This window comes from Ammospiza caudacuta, chromosome 15 (genome assembly GCF_027887145.1).
Source record: "Ammospiza caudacuta isolate bAmmCau1 chromosome 15, bAmmCau1.pri, whole genome shotgun sequence".
Lineage (NCBI taxonomy): Eukaryota > Metazoa > Chordata > Aves > Passeriformes > Passerellidae > Ammospiza > Ammospiza caudacuta.
In genome coordinates this window covers 4,221,264-4,235,053 of record NC_080607.1, presented here as the reverse complement: position 1 = coordinate 4,235,053, position 13,790 = coordinate 4,221,264, and the positions used below count along the sequence as shown (strand labels likewise).

General features: G+C 38.1%; 1 protein-coding gene across 13 annotated transcripts in view; it reads left to right on the top strand.

The window, feature by feature from the left end:
- The window catches only part of RBM39 (RNA binding motif protein 39), a 28,542-nt gene that overhangs the window by 12,531 nt on the left and 2,221 nt on the right, over positions 1 to 13,790 (top strand). For 5 of the 13 annotated variants that reach the window (XM_058814913.1, XM_058814923.1, XM_058814920.1 and 2 more), the window contains 11 exons: positions 96 to 161; positions 270 to 323; positions 1,705 to 1,822; positions 2,415 to 2,567; positions 3,110 to 3,247; positions 3,738 to 3,803; positions 4,820 to 5,024; positions 5,235 to 5,312; positions 10,777 to 10,809; positions 11,848 to 11,923; positions 12,073 to 12,178. In XM_058814913.1, the coding sequence (XP_058670896.1) occupies positions 96 to 161; positions 270 to 323; positions 1,705 to 1,822; positions 2,415 to 2,567; positions 3,110 to 3,247; positions 3,738 to 3,803; positions 4,820 to 5,024; positions 5,235 to 5,312; positions 10,777 to 10,809; positions 11,848 to 11,923; positions 12,073 to 12,178 (1,093 nt within the window). Of the gene's footprint in view, positions 1 to 95; positions 162 to 269; positions 324 to 1,704; positions 1,823 to 2,414; positions 2,568 to 3,109; positions 3,248 to 3,737; positions 3,804 to 4,819; positions 5,025 to 5,234; positions 5,313 to 6,878; positions 7,060 to 9,586; positions 9,940 to 10,776; positions 10,810 to 11,847; positions 11,924 to 12,072; positions 12,179 to 13,790 lie in introns of those variants that run through there. The other 8 variants (XR_009275381.1, XR_009275382.1, XM_058814914.1 and 5 more) reach the window with 8 other exon arrangements.

Genomic DNA, 13,790 nt, shown 5'->3' with positions numbered 1-13,790 from the left:
GGCAAGGGTGGGTGAGCACTTGGAGTGTAATGTGAGTACAGACAGGAAATTTTGAATTCAAATACTCAGGTCTTTTGTCTTTTCTTCTGCCATAGTTCTGGTCCAAAATTCAACAGTGCCATCAGAGGGAAGATTGGTCTGCCTCACAGCATCAAATTAAGGTTTTTGACTTTTCTCTGTTTTTCATTGCATCATTAATAGATTTTGTTTAGAACCAGGAGTGGTATATTGGAAAGTTTTCTTCTAATCTTGTTGATCTTTCTTTTTAGCAGACGCCGCTCTAGAAGCAAAAGTCCTTTCAGAAAAGACAAAAGCCCTGTTAGGTATGACTTTTTACCTATGTTTGGGTTTGTTTGTTTTTGTCTAGTTGGAGTTGGAAAAGTGATGACGAAATAATGAATGACTACTTGCTCTCCAGCACTCATAAGTGATGCTGGAATTCATTGAGAAAGCTAGTGAGAAAAGGATATTGGTAGTATGTTGCTTTCTTCCCATGTCATAAAAGGTTGTAAATAATGTCAGTTTGCAAAACAAGTCTTTATTAGTTTGTGTTTCTGTATTTTCAATCTTCTCCCCATTAATTATGATTTAAATTAGTTTTTCTGCTGAATCATAGTTAATAATCTAGAGTATGAAATGGGAAAGTACAAATGCTTCTTTTTGCTGTCCAGTATTTATTAGTGTTATTTGTTGAGAGGCTATATGTCTCTGCAGTCCAGAAGCTGCTTATTCATTCTTAGTCTTCTCATTTAAGGGAATAGGATTTAGATAGCTGCTAATGAGACTATTCTCTTACGTTAATGCAGTCAAATTTCACCAATCTCATTTTGTTTTTCAATGACTGGCAAACTCTTACTAAGATAATGATGTTTAAATTTTTATTGTGTTTTCTAAGTGATTAGTATCTGTGTGGTTAATTTAATAAAAATACATACTACATCGATGGATACTCAATCCAGGATACACCATGCTACTTCTTATGTACTTTGTACTTGAGTATGAGTCAGATTTGTTTAGATTTGAAGCTTCAATATGTTAACAGTGGTGCATCTAATTTCAGCTAATAAATAAAATTATTGTAGTTCTGAATGTGTCAAGGATCAAAGTAATTCTACTATTCATTCCAGTAATTCAATACTATTCATACTTCTTTATGGGTTAACAAGCTGAAACTGTGGAATGAGGACTGCGCGTTCTATTTACAGGGATGTCAGTCTGGTTTTATGCAGTGGCTGTAGTGACTCCAAAGTGACTGGGTAAATGCAAGATGTGAGTTAGTAAAGCCTAGCCCACACTACTTCTCTGAGGATTTGAATAGCCAGTCTGTGCTAGTTTGCCCTGTTTGCTTTTATATTCTTGTTCTTCCATCCTTTTGATGAAAAGGACATATAAGCTCCAGTGGTATCTGGTACCAGTTCTGGACAGTAGCAAAATGGTACCTCAATTTATGGTTTTGCATATAAAATAGAATTTTCCAGTTATATTTGGTGCTCACAGGTGAAATAGGATATTCAGTCATGGAACAACTTGCCATGTTAATATTTGGTATTCCCTTCAGTTCTTTACTCTGCCTTTTTTTTAATACAGCAGGCTTTTTTTTTCCTATCAGACTATGAAGTACTGATTTTTTAGTGTATCATATGTGGTCCAAAGATGAATGATCTCAATTCAGTTGATTTTTTAGCTGAACTTTACTCTTTCCAGAGAACCAATTGATAATCTTACCCCTGAAGAGAGGGATGCTCGAACAGTGTTCTGCATGCAGTTGGCTGCAAGAATTCGACCAAGAGACCTGGAAGAATTTTTCTCTACAGTAGGGAAGGTAATTGATAGGGAAGTTAAAAAAATTTTGAACTTTGCCACAAGCTGTCCTAGTACAACTTAATACAGGTTCAGTATTTTTTCAGAATTGTAAGCATGTGGCTTTCTGGAGCTTCTTGTGCCTGTGCAAAGAGGGATTAATGATGAACTAATTATTAAAATCTTTGAACACAAAAATGTAGTTTCTCTGTAGCTGCTTGTTCATGTGATGTGAGGCAGAACATGTTGATGCAATTCTGACTCAACTTCATTTTTCATATTTTCTTCTTTTTTTAGATAGGTCAGTCAGTTATAGTGTCATTTGAAAATTCATCTCACTTCTAAGTTGGAAAAACTTCATTTCTTCTATCAGCTGCAAGGTTCTGGTGTAAAGCATTAGAGTGCTGCAAGCTCTGTCACATACAAAAAAAAAACAGCTTTAGTGCTAGCTTGCCTCTGGGATATGTTTGTTACAAAAAGTGTATGCTGCTGTAGAGTTAAAGCTGTTGGCTTGGCAAATAATTCTCAGTATTAATATGTGTCTGAGAAATAGGCTGCGTTAGGTTTTTTCATCTTTCTCTAAAAGTATTTCCATCTCTGTTGTTGCCTTTCAGGTTCGTGATGTGCGAATGATTTCAGATAGAAATTCCAGACGTTCAAAGGGGATTGCTTATGTTGAATTTGTTGATGTTAGTTCAGTGCCCCTGGCAATAGGACTGACTGGACAGAGAGTCCTGGGTGTACCTATCATAGTACAGGCATCACAGGTAAGGAATTGTAAACCTCATTTTTGTTCATGCAGAGTTATGCTTCTTGTATTTTGATGAGAAACTTTGTTTGAAAATTTGGCTACTACTGAATGTTTGGAAAACCATAACAAGGATGATTATTTAAGCTAATAAAATGGATTTTTGTTGCCAGTAGATAACAGGCAAATTAAAGTGATTGAAAGTTGTGTAAAGGTATTAGGAAAATGCTGACCTTAAGCAAATAACAGTAAAGAAATTGTTAATAGTGTTACAGAAGTGAAGGCTATATTGTGTATGCCTTCTAGATAATTTCCTAGGTAGAAGTCAGAATTTTGCATGAAGTTGTTCAATTTGAAGGCTTTTGGAGTCTCTTGTCTCTGTACTTGGTCATGATCTTGGGTTTTGTAGCTCTTAAGTTCAAGTCTGATAGACTGCAGATCATGCAACAGCTTCTGTATGTTTGGTGAATCTTCTAGTTTAGGTCTGATAGGTATTTACTTCTTATTTTAGGGGTTTTTTATTGATTTCTTATTGAAGGTGAATTTTTATTTTCTCCGTAGGCAGAGAAAAACAGAGCAGCAGCAATGGCAAATAATCTGCAGAAGGGCAGTGCTGGTCCTATGAGGCTCTATGTGGGATCATTACATTTCAATATAACTGAAGATATGCTTCGAGGAATCTTCGAGCCATTTGGCAGGGTAAACTTGAATTTGGCATGTTATGTTAGAGTAGTTTATTTGAAAAGCCTAGCTTAGTTGTAGAGCCTTAGCAGCTTCTGGAAATAATTCAGCTTCATACTCACAAAGCACTTGTCAGGCATACTGCTTTTCTTAGTTTGTAAAACAGAGTTTCTCAGCATATGAAGTGCCATGATGAGTGCGTTTCAGTTACGATCTGATCATGTCTGTGTGCTTATGCTGCTAGAATTCTGCATCAAGCCTCTACCCATAGATGAGCTCAAAACCCTTATGTTTACCTGCTTCTCTTACTATCCAAGTGCCTATTTAGCTGTCTGTATACTAATTTTGAAACGAGGAAGGAATGAGAAACTAATTTATAAAAAGTAATAGTTTCACATTCATGTCTGTGTATTTGACAATTTGACAGGGCTGTTTTCATGTTGTGTTCTGGTATCTTGGAGTTTGTTCCAAAATGTCTGTTAGTAAATAGCTTTTTTCTTATCTGCAGATTGAAAGTATTCAGCTCATGATGGACAGTGAAACTGGACGCTCAAAAGGATATGGATTCATTACGGTATGACTAGAATTGCCAGGTTTCTAAGATGATTTGAGTGTAACCTTCCCTTGCAGGAGTATATATCTCTATATGTCAACCTTCCTGTGTATGTTTATGTGGTTATATAGTAGCAATCAAAGCATAATAAACTAAGCGCAATCAAAATTTGTTACATATGCATGGGAGGTACTAAAATGCTACTCGATAACTGTATATGTCATTTCAGAAGTGTCATGCTGCAGGATGCAGCAGTGGCTTTTTCTTTGTTTCTGATGGTTGTCTGGGTATTGAGAATGAGCAGTGAATATGTTTAGATGGGAATAGTTTCCTCTGTAGTCAGTGCCAGCAAAAGTAAATGCTGTCTTCTGCAGGCAAAGTAACACCAGTAATGACTGGTGTTTTTATGGCTGAAAATAATTTAATTTGAACTTTATAGGGGAAATAATAGGGGCTAAAAATTTTTCAGTTAAAAAAATCTTTCGTCTTTACCCTCGGGTACACAGTTTTTTGAACTTGAGTTTCTTAACTGACCTGGCAATTTGTCATGAGGAAAATAGTCTCGGCTGGGACCTCTGGCACATGGACACAAATGAAACCAAACTTACTATATAGTTCATACTTGACGGTTTTAACACTGATAAAATGGCTTGTGTGTTTATTTTGATGTTTTGCAGCATAAAGCAGAATATCTCTTAGGAATAAACTGTAAATACCATGGCAGTTGTAAGGTTGCAGAAGAATTGAGTGTCACTCTTGAAAGACAGCCACAGTCATGACTTCTGTTGATTGCAGTATCTAGATGCTGTAACTTCAACAATATATTTAAATATATAGTACCTAACCATGAGAAAGTAAATACCAAAATATGTGTGTGTTTGGTTTAAATGAAAAATTCTGAGCACATGTACATTAGCTTGTTGCTATTCTCTTAAAGAGTTTCTCCTGTTTGCGTAATTGTGGATATTACATACAGTAGAAGCGTTGCTGAATCCTGTAGGCAAGCATTACTGAATTTTTGTTTCTCCAAACCACAGTTCTCAGACTCTGAGTGTGCCAAAAAAGCCCTGGAACAACTCAATGGATTTGAGCTGGCTGGGAGACCAATGAAAGTTGGACATGTAACTGAGCGTACTGATGCTTCCAGTGCTAGCTCATTTTTGGACAGTGATGAGTTGGAACGGACTGGAATTGATTTGGGAACAACTGGTCGGCTTCAGTTGATGGCAAGACTTGCAGAAGGTGTGTGCAATGTTGGATAACAAGTGTGTGAAGAAGTTTGCAGAATTTGAATTAAAACACTCCACAGAACTGTTTGGATAAATGAATGAAATATTTAAATGCATGGTATTTTTTATCTTATGACAAGAGGAATATTTATGATGCTTCTGTTACTGCATTCCTAAATAAATGAAAGGGCTTGCTCCAAGGTGTCTCTGTGTTCTGTTCCAGGTACTGGTTTGCAGATTCCTCCAGCTGCACAGCAGGCTCTGCAGATGAGTGGATCTTTGGCCTTTGGAGCAGTGACAGGTAAGAAATGATGACCTATATATATTTTTTAAAATTACTTTATAAATTTGAGACAGGCGGTACTTAACTATGTTTTTTTGTCTTTTAAAATAAAAATGCATTTTGGTCTTTTAAAATGAGGTATTGCAGCATGTTTTATGCACTGTAAAACACTGCAAAATCATAAGCAAGTAACTAATAATGGTATATCACAGTTTGGATGGGTGCGATTCACTTTGCATATTTTTCCAAATTTGCTGGTTTTCACCCCAAACCTTCCTCTCTTCACTATTCTCTGGGCTAGTGGGGATTTGTATGTTCTACTGCAGCATACGTGTTGACTGTTGAAAATGGCAGGCTCAGAATTGGAAGGGGATTGACCCCTGTAGAAAAATCAGAGCGGTACAAAGGGCAGGAAGGTTATTAGGACTCTATGGGAGACACATCATAAAGATGGCAGCAGCGTTTTTACAGCGTATGTCCTCGTGAGGAAAGACATTTTATGTCAGGGAATGTGTCTATTGCTTGGATTTGGCTATAGTTGTATGTGTGTTCTGCAGGTGGGTGTGCTGGAATGAGGCTGAGGGATGTGATTGCTGCTGCTTAGTTCATAGCTGGTCTGAAAAACTAACTATTCATGGGGTCTTCAGAACTAGAGCAGGGAGTAACCTCCCTGAATGTAATTTTTTTTTTTGCTACTTTTGATTAATACTATGAACATGGGATATGAAACTGTCATAACAGTAGAAAGGACCTGAATGTCACAAATAACCAGATGCTGGAATGTGTGGGATGTGTCAGAAAGTAGCAAAGAAAAGGTAGCATTCTTGTTTGCCTTCCAGCAGAGCTTGTGATGGAAATGATTCAGGCTTAGTAAGATAGGTCTGAATTGTGTTACTGAAAGGTCAGGTGCAGTCTTAAGAAGAGCATACATATGAAGCTGTAGACAGTTGCTAAAAGAATATAATAGAGGTGTTTTAGAGATGTGCCCTTGGAAGGAAAATGAACTGGCCAGTGACAGAAAAATGCTGGTTGCCTGTTTGAGAAGGATGAAAAACATACAGTAGTGAGGAAAAAGTGTGTCTAGTCCAGAAAGAGAAGGAAAGCTAACCACCGCTGAAGTTAGATCATAATTTATGCAGGTTATAAAGTGGTGTGGCAGTCTCATGTAGAAACATGTCAGCAATTAGAAATGAGAATAGTGTTTTAAAAAAACACCAGTCCATTTCCTCCCCTGCATTTGAAACAAACAAGGTCTAAAGAAATCCAGACTCACTAAATCAAGAACATGGCCATAAATGTCTGACACAGCTGAATGGTTCAGGTAGTATGCAATCAGCATGAGAAAACATGATTCTCTGCAGAGAAATACATGAGGCTGAATACAGATGTTAGAAAAAGATGCATGTTAGCAGCTGTGGAAATTAAGGTGGTAGGGTCCACTTGTATTGTACAAAAGCAATAACGCAGACATGTGCAACTTAAGTAACTTTGGAAAAAGATAAAGCTTTTTGCTGCCGTAGAGTCAATGAGCTGTCCCCAAAGTGAGATTTGGTTATGGATTAAAGATCTCTTTACTCTTGTTAGAGAAAATTACTACCAGGAATTATGTCATTGTGGGAGACTTTAACTTCCCCGATACAGATTGGAGAAGAATTGCTAGTAATAATGGTGGGGCCCAGATATTCCTGGATGTGATATCCGACAAATTTCTTCATCAAACACTCACTGACTCATGAAGAGGGGATGCTATTTTAAACTCAATTTGGTAAGTAATGAAGATGTTATGGATGAGAATAGAAATGACCATTGACTTGAGGGATCATGAGTTGCTCACATTTAAATGGAAGGATACACAAACAGGTCTAGCTGATGGTTGAAGAAACAAGGCAATTAAGTCATCTGGTCTGAGCAACTTGGGTGTTTGAACAGGCAGGATGTTTTACATTGCTAATGCTGTGTTGGATCTGTATTCTACAGAAAGAAGAAAAAGTTCTGTTAGTGTGGGCTCCACACTGAACCTGGGTGATCAGCTACCTCAAAAGAAATAAGGAATGACCACACAGCCTATGAAGAATAGGAAAAATGACTGATAATAAAACAAAATTTTTAGTTTGGGGGGAAACAGATAAAAAGATAATTGTCTGCCAACAATCCGATTGAGTTAGACATTGTTAAAGTCATGAAAGCAATAGATGAAGGTTTACCAACTCTTGAAGAAAAAAGGAAGTGGGACTCAGGTGAATGAAAAACTACTCCCAAGATGTTTGTATGTATTTAGTTGCCTCAACTTGCAGTGGGGATACTGGTCATAAAGTTTAGAATTTGAGGAAGGTAAGCTAGGAATATGTAGTTCAAAAATAAAAAAGGAAAAATACTCCATAGGTAGAAAGAAAGCTAAAAGTAAGAGGCTAATGTAAACAGGTCAGAGAAGTAAAAGTCCCATGAAATGAGTGATGGAATACATGTATGAGACATGTGGTCTCATCTCTGGTATTGTTGATAAACATTTTAAGTCCACGATGTGTACATAGCTGAAACATGTGACTAAATTAGACTTGAAGTACACTTGAAGGAAGAAGAATGTGGTCTGGCCAGATTCTGGTCCCGTTACTGAGTAGACTTTGCTCCTTCAGAGGTTATACTAAAGATGGGTAAACTGGAGAATATTATGAAAGTATAGCATACAGTCAGAAACTGTATTTAAAGACCAACAGTCATTGATTAAATTGCCTTTCCTTGGCAGAGGAGGAGCAGCTTCTTGCTGATCTTTAGATTCCTGTCATTTGCAAGTTATTAAACTGGAGAAGTGAGTAATACAGGAAGTACAAGGTGTGTCAGGAAGCTGGCTCAGAGAAAGAAGGACTTTTTTACAGGTGGAAGCTGGGAAAGTTGGAGGCTATTGTTAAAGCCAAAGTTTAGGTGTTGGTCTGGTCTTGAGTAATATTTACATGAATGAAAATGGTCAGTAGTAGAAATGAGGTGAATAAATGCGTAGGTGCTGTTGACAAGAAATTTTTGGGGTTTTGTATATTGTTCACCTCTTCAGGGTTAAATAAAATTCCAGTTGCATAGTCTGGGAGCTTAGCAATGGAAGAATGGCCAGGGAGGAGAAAAATATCTAAATGCTTCCGTTTATCAGAGCCAGAACATGACCTGGCAGCATGATATATCATTAAAATATTAGGTGTGTTCCTAGAGGCAAGTAGGCCTGAGCATCTGAGGTGTAATGTATACCTCTGCAAGCACTTCTGATAATCCATGTTCAAGAGGGAGTCAATAAAACTAAAGTAGGGAAGGTAAAGAATTAGTTCAAGGGGATACCTGAGAATTTGGCAATCCAGCAGGAAAAAGAATTTGAAGCTGAACAGTTGTCGCTGTGTACTCCCTGTTCTCTTTCTCAGCATAGGAAATTTAAAATAATCAGCCTATAGAATATGCTTCTACTGTTTTGTGGGACAAAGCATTCCTTTCTTGTGAAAGGAGCTGTCAGTTTATGGAAAAAATTGATATGGTGTGCTGTAAAAGAGGAAGAGATAGCTATTATCATCCTGGACCTCTATTTGGTCTCTGTTCTAAGAAATTACTCAAGATGCTAGGCAATGTTTGGCAGACTTTGGCTTATTTAAAGCCATCTGGATTTAAAAATAAACTTTTTATTTTAAGACACAAATTACTTTGATAGATTTGTTTGTATTTGTGCTTTCTGTGTACACTAAACATGTACTCCCATTGTGCTAAACTTGCTGCTCTTACAGGTGTTACACAAGAATATACTGAAAGAGTTACTTATATCTGAATTGGTCAGATGTATTAATTTTAGTTTCTGCATACTCTTTAAAACTATGTGTAGGGAAACATGAATTGACTATATAGAGTGACAATCAATTTCTTAATTTTGAGTGATTTTAGAAGTGAGAGGACAAGACTGTTCTTGAGTCATGAGCAACAAAAGAATCCAGTTTGTTGATAAAAAATCTGGTGAGCAGCAGGTTATGTTTCAAACGTGGTTAATAATTAACCTGTGAAACTGTTGCACACGATAGTGGTGGCTGACTTTGCTGTGCTTAGAACAGATCTTGGCTGTGGACAGAATTTGCAGTGATGATATGTGCAGGGATTTGGCTGTAGAGCCCCAGGCTGACCCACATAGACGAGTTCTGCTGGACATGATGGATTGGAATTGCAGCAGGAAAAGTGTCTCTCCTCTAAATTGGGAGTTTGGATATTTGCTGTTTTCTTTAAAAGGCCTTTGTTTTCACAAGAGTCTGAATATTAATTAACTAGGTAATTAGTTACAGATTTGGCCAAGACCATGCCGTTTCTTCAGAGAATACAGGCTAAGACAGCCTTTGCTGTTGTGATATTTCTCATTCTGTGGAGGTGAGGACTCTGGGTTCAGATCTGGATGGAAAACATGCCAAATATCACCGGCTCTTTTTACAACTCAACCTTCAGAGCTTACTCCTTCCAGCCCTTGCTTTTCAGTATGGTTCCTGGTACGTGTTCCTTGCAAAACGCTTGGAAAGGCACATCAGGAAAATCTAGAGAAAAACATTTATTTCTGTTGGTTCTTCAGTGTCGTGGAGGAGGTTTTATTAGAACGGGGAAAAGTATGTTGATACCTCGTGCCTTCAGGTATTTCCAGGTAAGCTTGGAAGCTTACTTGGTGCTCATCACTTTGCTACTCTGTAAATGAGTGAATTAAGGCAATTGTTTGCTCACACCTAGTGTCTCTTAAATGGAACCATGATTGAAGGGGCTTATACTTACAGTCTTGAATTCTGAAGTTTTATGTTAGCTCAAAGATGTCATGTTACTTGGAAATGGCTAGAAAGTCTGCATTTGTTTGTTCCCATCACTTTGGATTGGGACAAGTGTATGTTGTTAAATAAGTAAATCATGTTTTCTAGGCAAATCACATGTTCTGAACACTGGAAAATGTTTTGAATTTGAAAAATACCAAAGCTACTTGTATCATTATGCCATCTATATGAAAGCAAAGCAGACAAAATATTGCCTTATTCTACTTGAAATGAAATTTGATAACTGCTTTAAGAATGTCAGGTTTGGATAGCTGTGTGCTTAACTGCTTTCTGGTAGTAAAGATGTTGGTGTTGACACACACCTCTAATGCATGTCAGAATTGCTGTAATTATTTTCTCATGGAGTAAAACATGTCTTTTGAAGACGATCACAGCAAAAGCAAGTTGGGAGTGATACATTGAATTAAAGGTACATGGTCATGTCTGTCCTTTTAAGGTATTGTTGCTCTTTAAAATGCTTTGTTGTCACAGAATCTGTCAAGTACAGAACATTCTAGTACAGAAGCTGAAATTAGTGAAACTACTCACAACTAGAGAGGAACAGTGATACTGAAATAAGCTCTTAACCACAGAAAAACAAGCTGAACAACCTGGCTGGCAGGTGATGATACAGTGACTCTAGCAAGCATTATAATTAACTTCTCTGTATTTTTCTTTAGATTTACAAACGAGACTGTCCCAGCAGAATGAAGGTAAACTAGCATTTATTATGACTTGTAATTAGTAGATTTTATTTCAGATGTCTGTAGGGGAAATTCTTGTGGTATAGGGTTTGCCCATACCTGAGAAATTGTGTTCTCCTAGTTGTCTAGTCATCTGTGGGGAAGTGGGGAATCATCCTGTTATTTTTTTGACTGAAAATTCTTGGTAGCATTTTCTCCAGTGTTGGTAGCATTCTCCAGCCATGTACTAGTCCAAGAAAATGCGTGGACTGGTATTTGTGATTGGGTAGTAGTGTTCTCCCTGCCTTAGAGGGGTTATTTGAGAATCAGAAGTTTGGGTTTACTGTCTCAGAGTTTCTCATTATCTGACTGCACAACCCTTAATGTCTGAAGTATATGGGGAAGGCAGCTGTTATTGCAGCTCCATTGACAGAAGTCTGAAATCTGTGGAAGGGCAGCCTGTGGGACAGTGTTTAATGCAATGTACTGGCATGATAAACAGCAATAAATGACAAGTAATAATTTCACTGTTATAGGGAAAGAGCAATTTCAGGTGTCAAATGTTTCCTTCAGTCTGCGTTTTCAAGGGATGAAAGTGCAGGTACACTTCTGAAGCATAATTCAACGTGCTTAAAACAGGTTTTAGGAATTCCCCAAGGTTGTCTGTCCTTTGCTGTCCAGTCAGCTGGGGTGGTGCTGTCCTGAGCTGCTGCTGGGCATCTGCGAGGAGCAAAACATTAAAGGTGCTGACATACAACTCAGGCAGACATTTTAAATGCAAATGAAGATGCATGCCTTTTAATGTTCAAATGGAAAATCTGCCAAAATCAATGTACACGATGATATTTTCAATTTTCAGGTTCAACTGCGATTCATAGTGTGCTGGCTTTTGTATTGATCATTTTAAATATATCTATCATCAGTAGTGTCTGGTTTTGAGTTTTGCTTTCCTGCCTTCAGTTTCTGTTTAGTCAGAGCAGCTTCTATTATGCTGAATAAATTAGAGCCATGCATAGTGGGTTCTTAGATATGCTGTTTGTTTTTTTTTTTTTTTTTTCATTACAACAGTTCTGGCTGCAGCTGCTTCTGTACAACCACTTGCAACACAGTGCTTCCAGCTTTCCAACATGTTTAATCCTCAAACGTAAGTGATTTATCGTTGTCTGTTTGGCATTTGTCAATGACTTGAACATGTAAGAAAGAAATCAGAATGTTGCAGGCATGTGTTTAATGGGTTTTGGGGGTGGATTTTGTGTGAATGATCTCTGTCCTGTTTTTCCTTCCCCTGTACAGTGAAGAAGAAGCTGGCTGGGACACAGAAATTAAAGATGATGTGATTGAGGAATGTAACAAACATGGAGGAGTTATCCACATCTATGTTGACAAAAACTCAGCTCAGGTATGCCTGCTTCCGGGGATGACACACTGAGCTGATGTTAGGAGCTCTGTTGCTTTCTTTTGTCCAGGGGGAGCATTACAAATATGGGGCTTTTCCTAAACTGTACCTAAATTTCTTAGTTTGTGCAGAATGTAGATGGTTCTCTCCGATTGTGAATCATTGTGTGTAACTTGGATGAGTAGCTTTCTGGTGCTGCTCTTGAAGGTTTACCCAGCTGAAGTTGCTGTAGAAGAGCAGTGACTAGTTCAGGCATTTGGCATTTCCCTTAAGCTGTGCCTTTCCCACAAGTCAAGGACTTCAGTTGCCTCTTTCTAGAGCACAGGCTTCAGTAGAAAAGAGCTCTTGCTCCAGATAATTACAGTATAAGGTAAATATGTGCCTCATCCCGTGCTTAGAAACAGTTGTGGTCACTCACGGACATTAGTCTTGCAATGGGCAGTCTGAGGGCCTGGAGTTAGAACAGGGAAGAGCAACACCGTTGCTGCTGACTGAATTCCAGATTAATACCTGCATCTTAAACTGGTAAATATATTTTTCTTCTAAATTGACCTTGTTTACATAAACCCCAGACTGGTTACCTCTTCTCTGTATTTCAGCTCTTAGACTGTATAAACTCTGGAAGGTCTGTAAATAGATTAATTCTCTTGAACCCTTTTTAAAAAGAATTCACAGCCCAAACAGAAGTTCAATTTTCAGATGGTTTCACAGTTGGGTTCATTTCTATCTCTCTGACCCTAAAAGTGTCATCTTGTGTTCCATGCTAAGGTATAAGGCTGAAACTCGTGTTCCTGCTGGTGTGCTTTGGTGGGATTGTTCTGCCCTGCACTCAACCATTGCTGTCTTGTGCAGCTGCCCCAATATCACCTAAAACCGTTTCTTATGGGTTTCACAGAGGTTAGATAGGAGCTGCAGTCTAGCACATAAAACAGTGTGCTGCCTTACCTAGCATCTTGTAATCTTCAAGATTACGCCTGTGGTCTTGGACCATTTGACTGATAAGAGGAAGAAACCTTCCCCATAATGGGTTTGTTACTTAGAGAAAATGAAGTGTTCTTTGACAGAAAAAAAAAATTCCAAAATAGCCAACAACCCATAACACTTCCCACGTCCAAAAAACCCTCTCAACAACTAAACACACAAAAAAATCACTGCACAACCCCCCAGAAAACCACCACCCCCAAAACTACACTAGCCCTCAGGATACCTCACATAGATTCTAAGCCCATGGAGCTGCAAAATTCTGTTTCATGTTAGCAGGTGGATTTAAAAAAAAGCAACTGCAACATAATAAGTAATGAGTTAATGTTTCATAAAAAATGAAATCTGTTTTGTCATAGTATCACAGCAGTGACACAGCTATAAAATACCCACTGATAGTTTCCATTGTACAATTCTGTTTTCCAGGCTTAGATTCTGGGCACTTTCAGGGCTCTGTCCCAGACTTCTGTGCTGAGGGCTGTCAGGGGTTGGTTTATGAGCATGTGATTTGTTGAGGATTAAACAGTTGCAGTCCCAGCTGAGTGTATGGCTCATGTACCACATCTGTCTGTTCTACCTGGTGTTAAGGAAAGCCACAGCTTTGTGTTCCTGCACCTCATCTGGGCATTTAAGC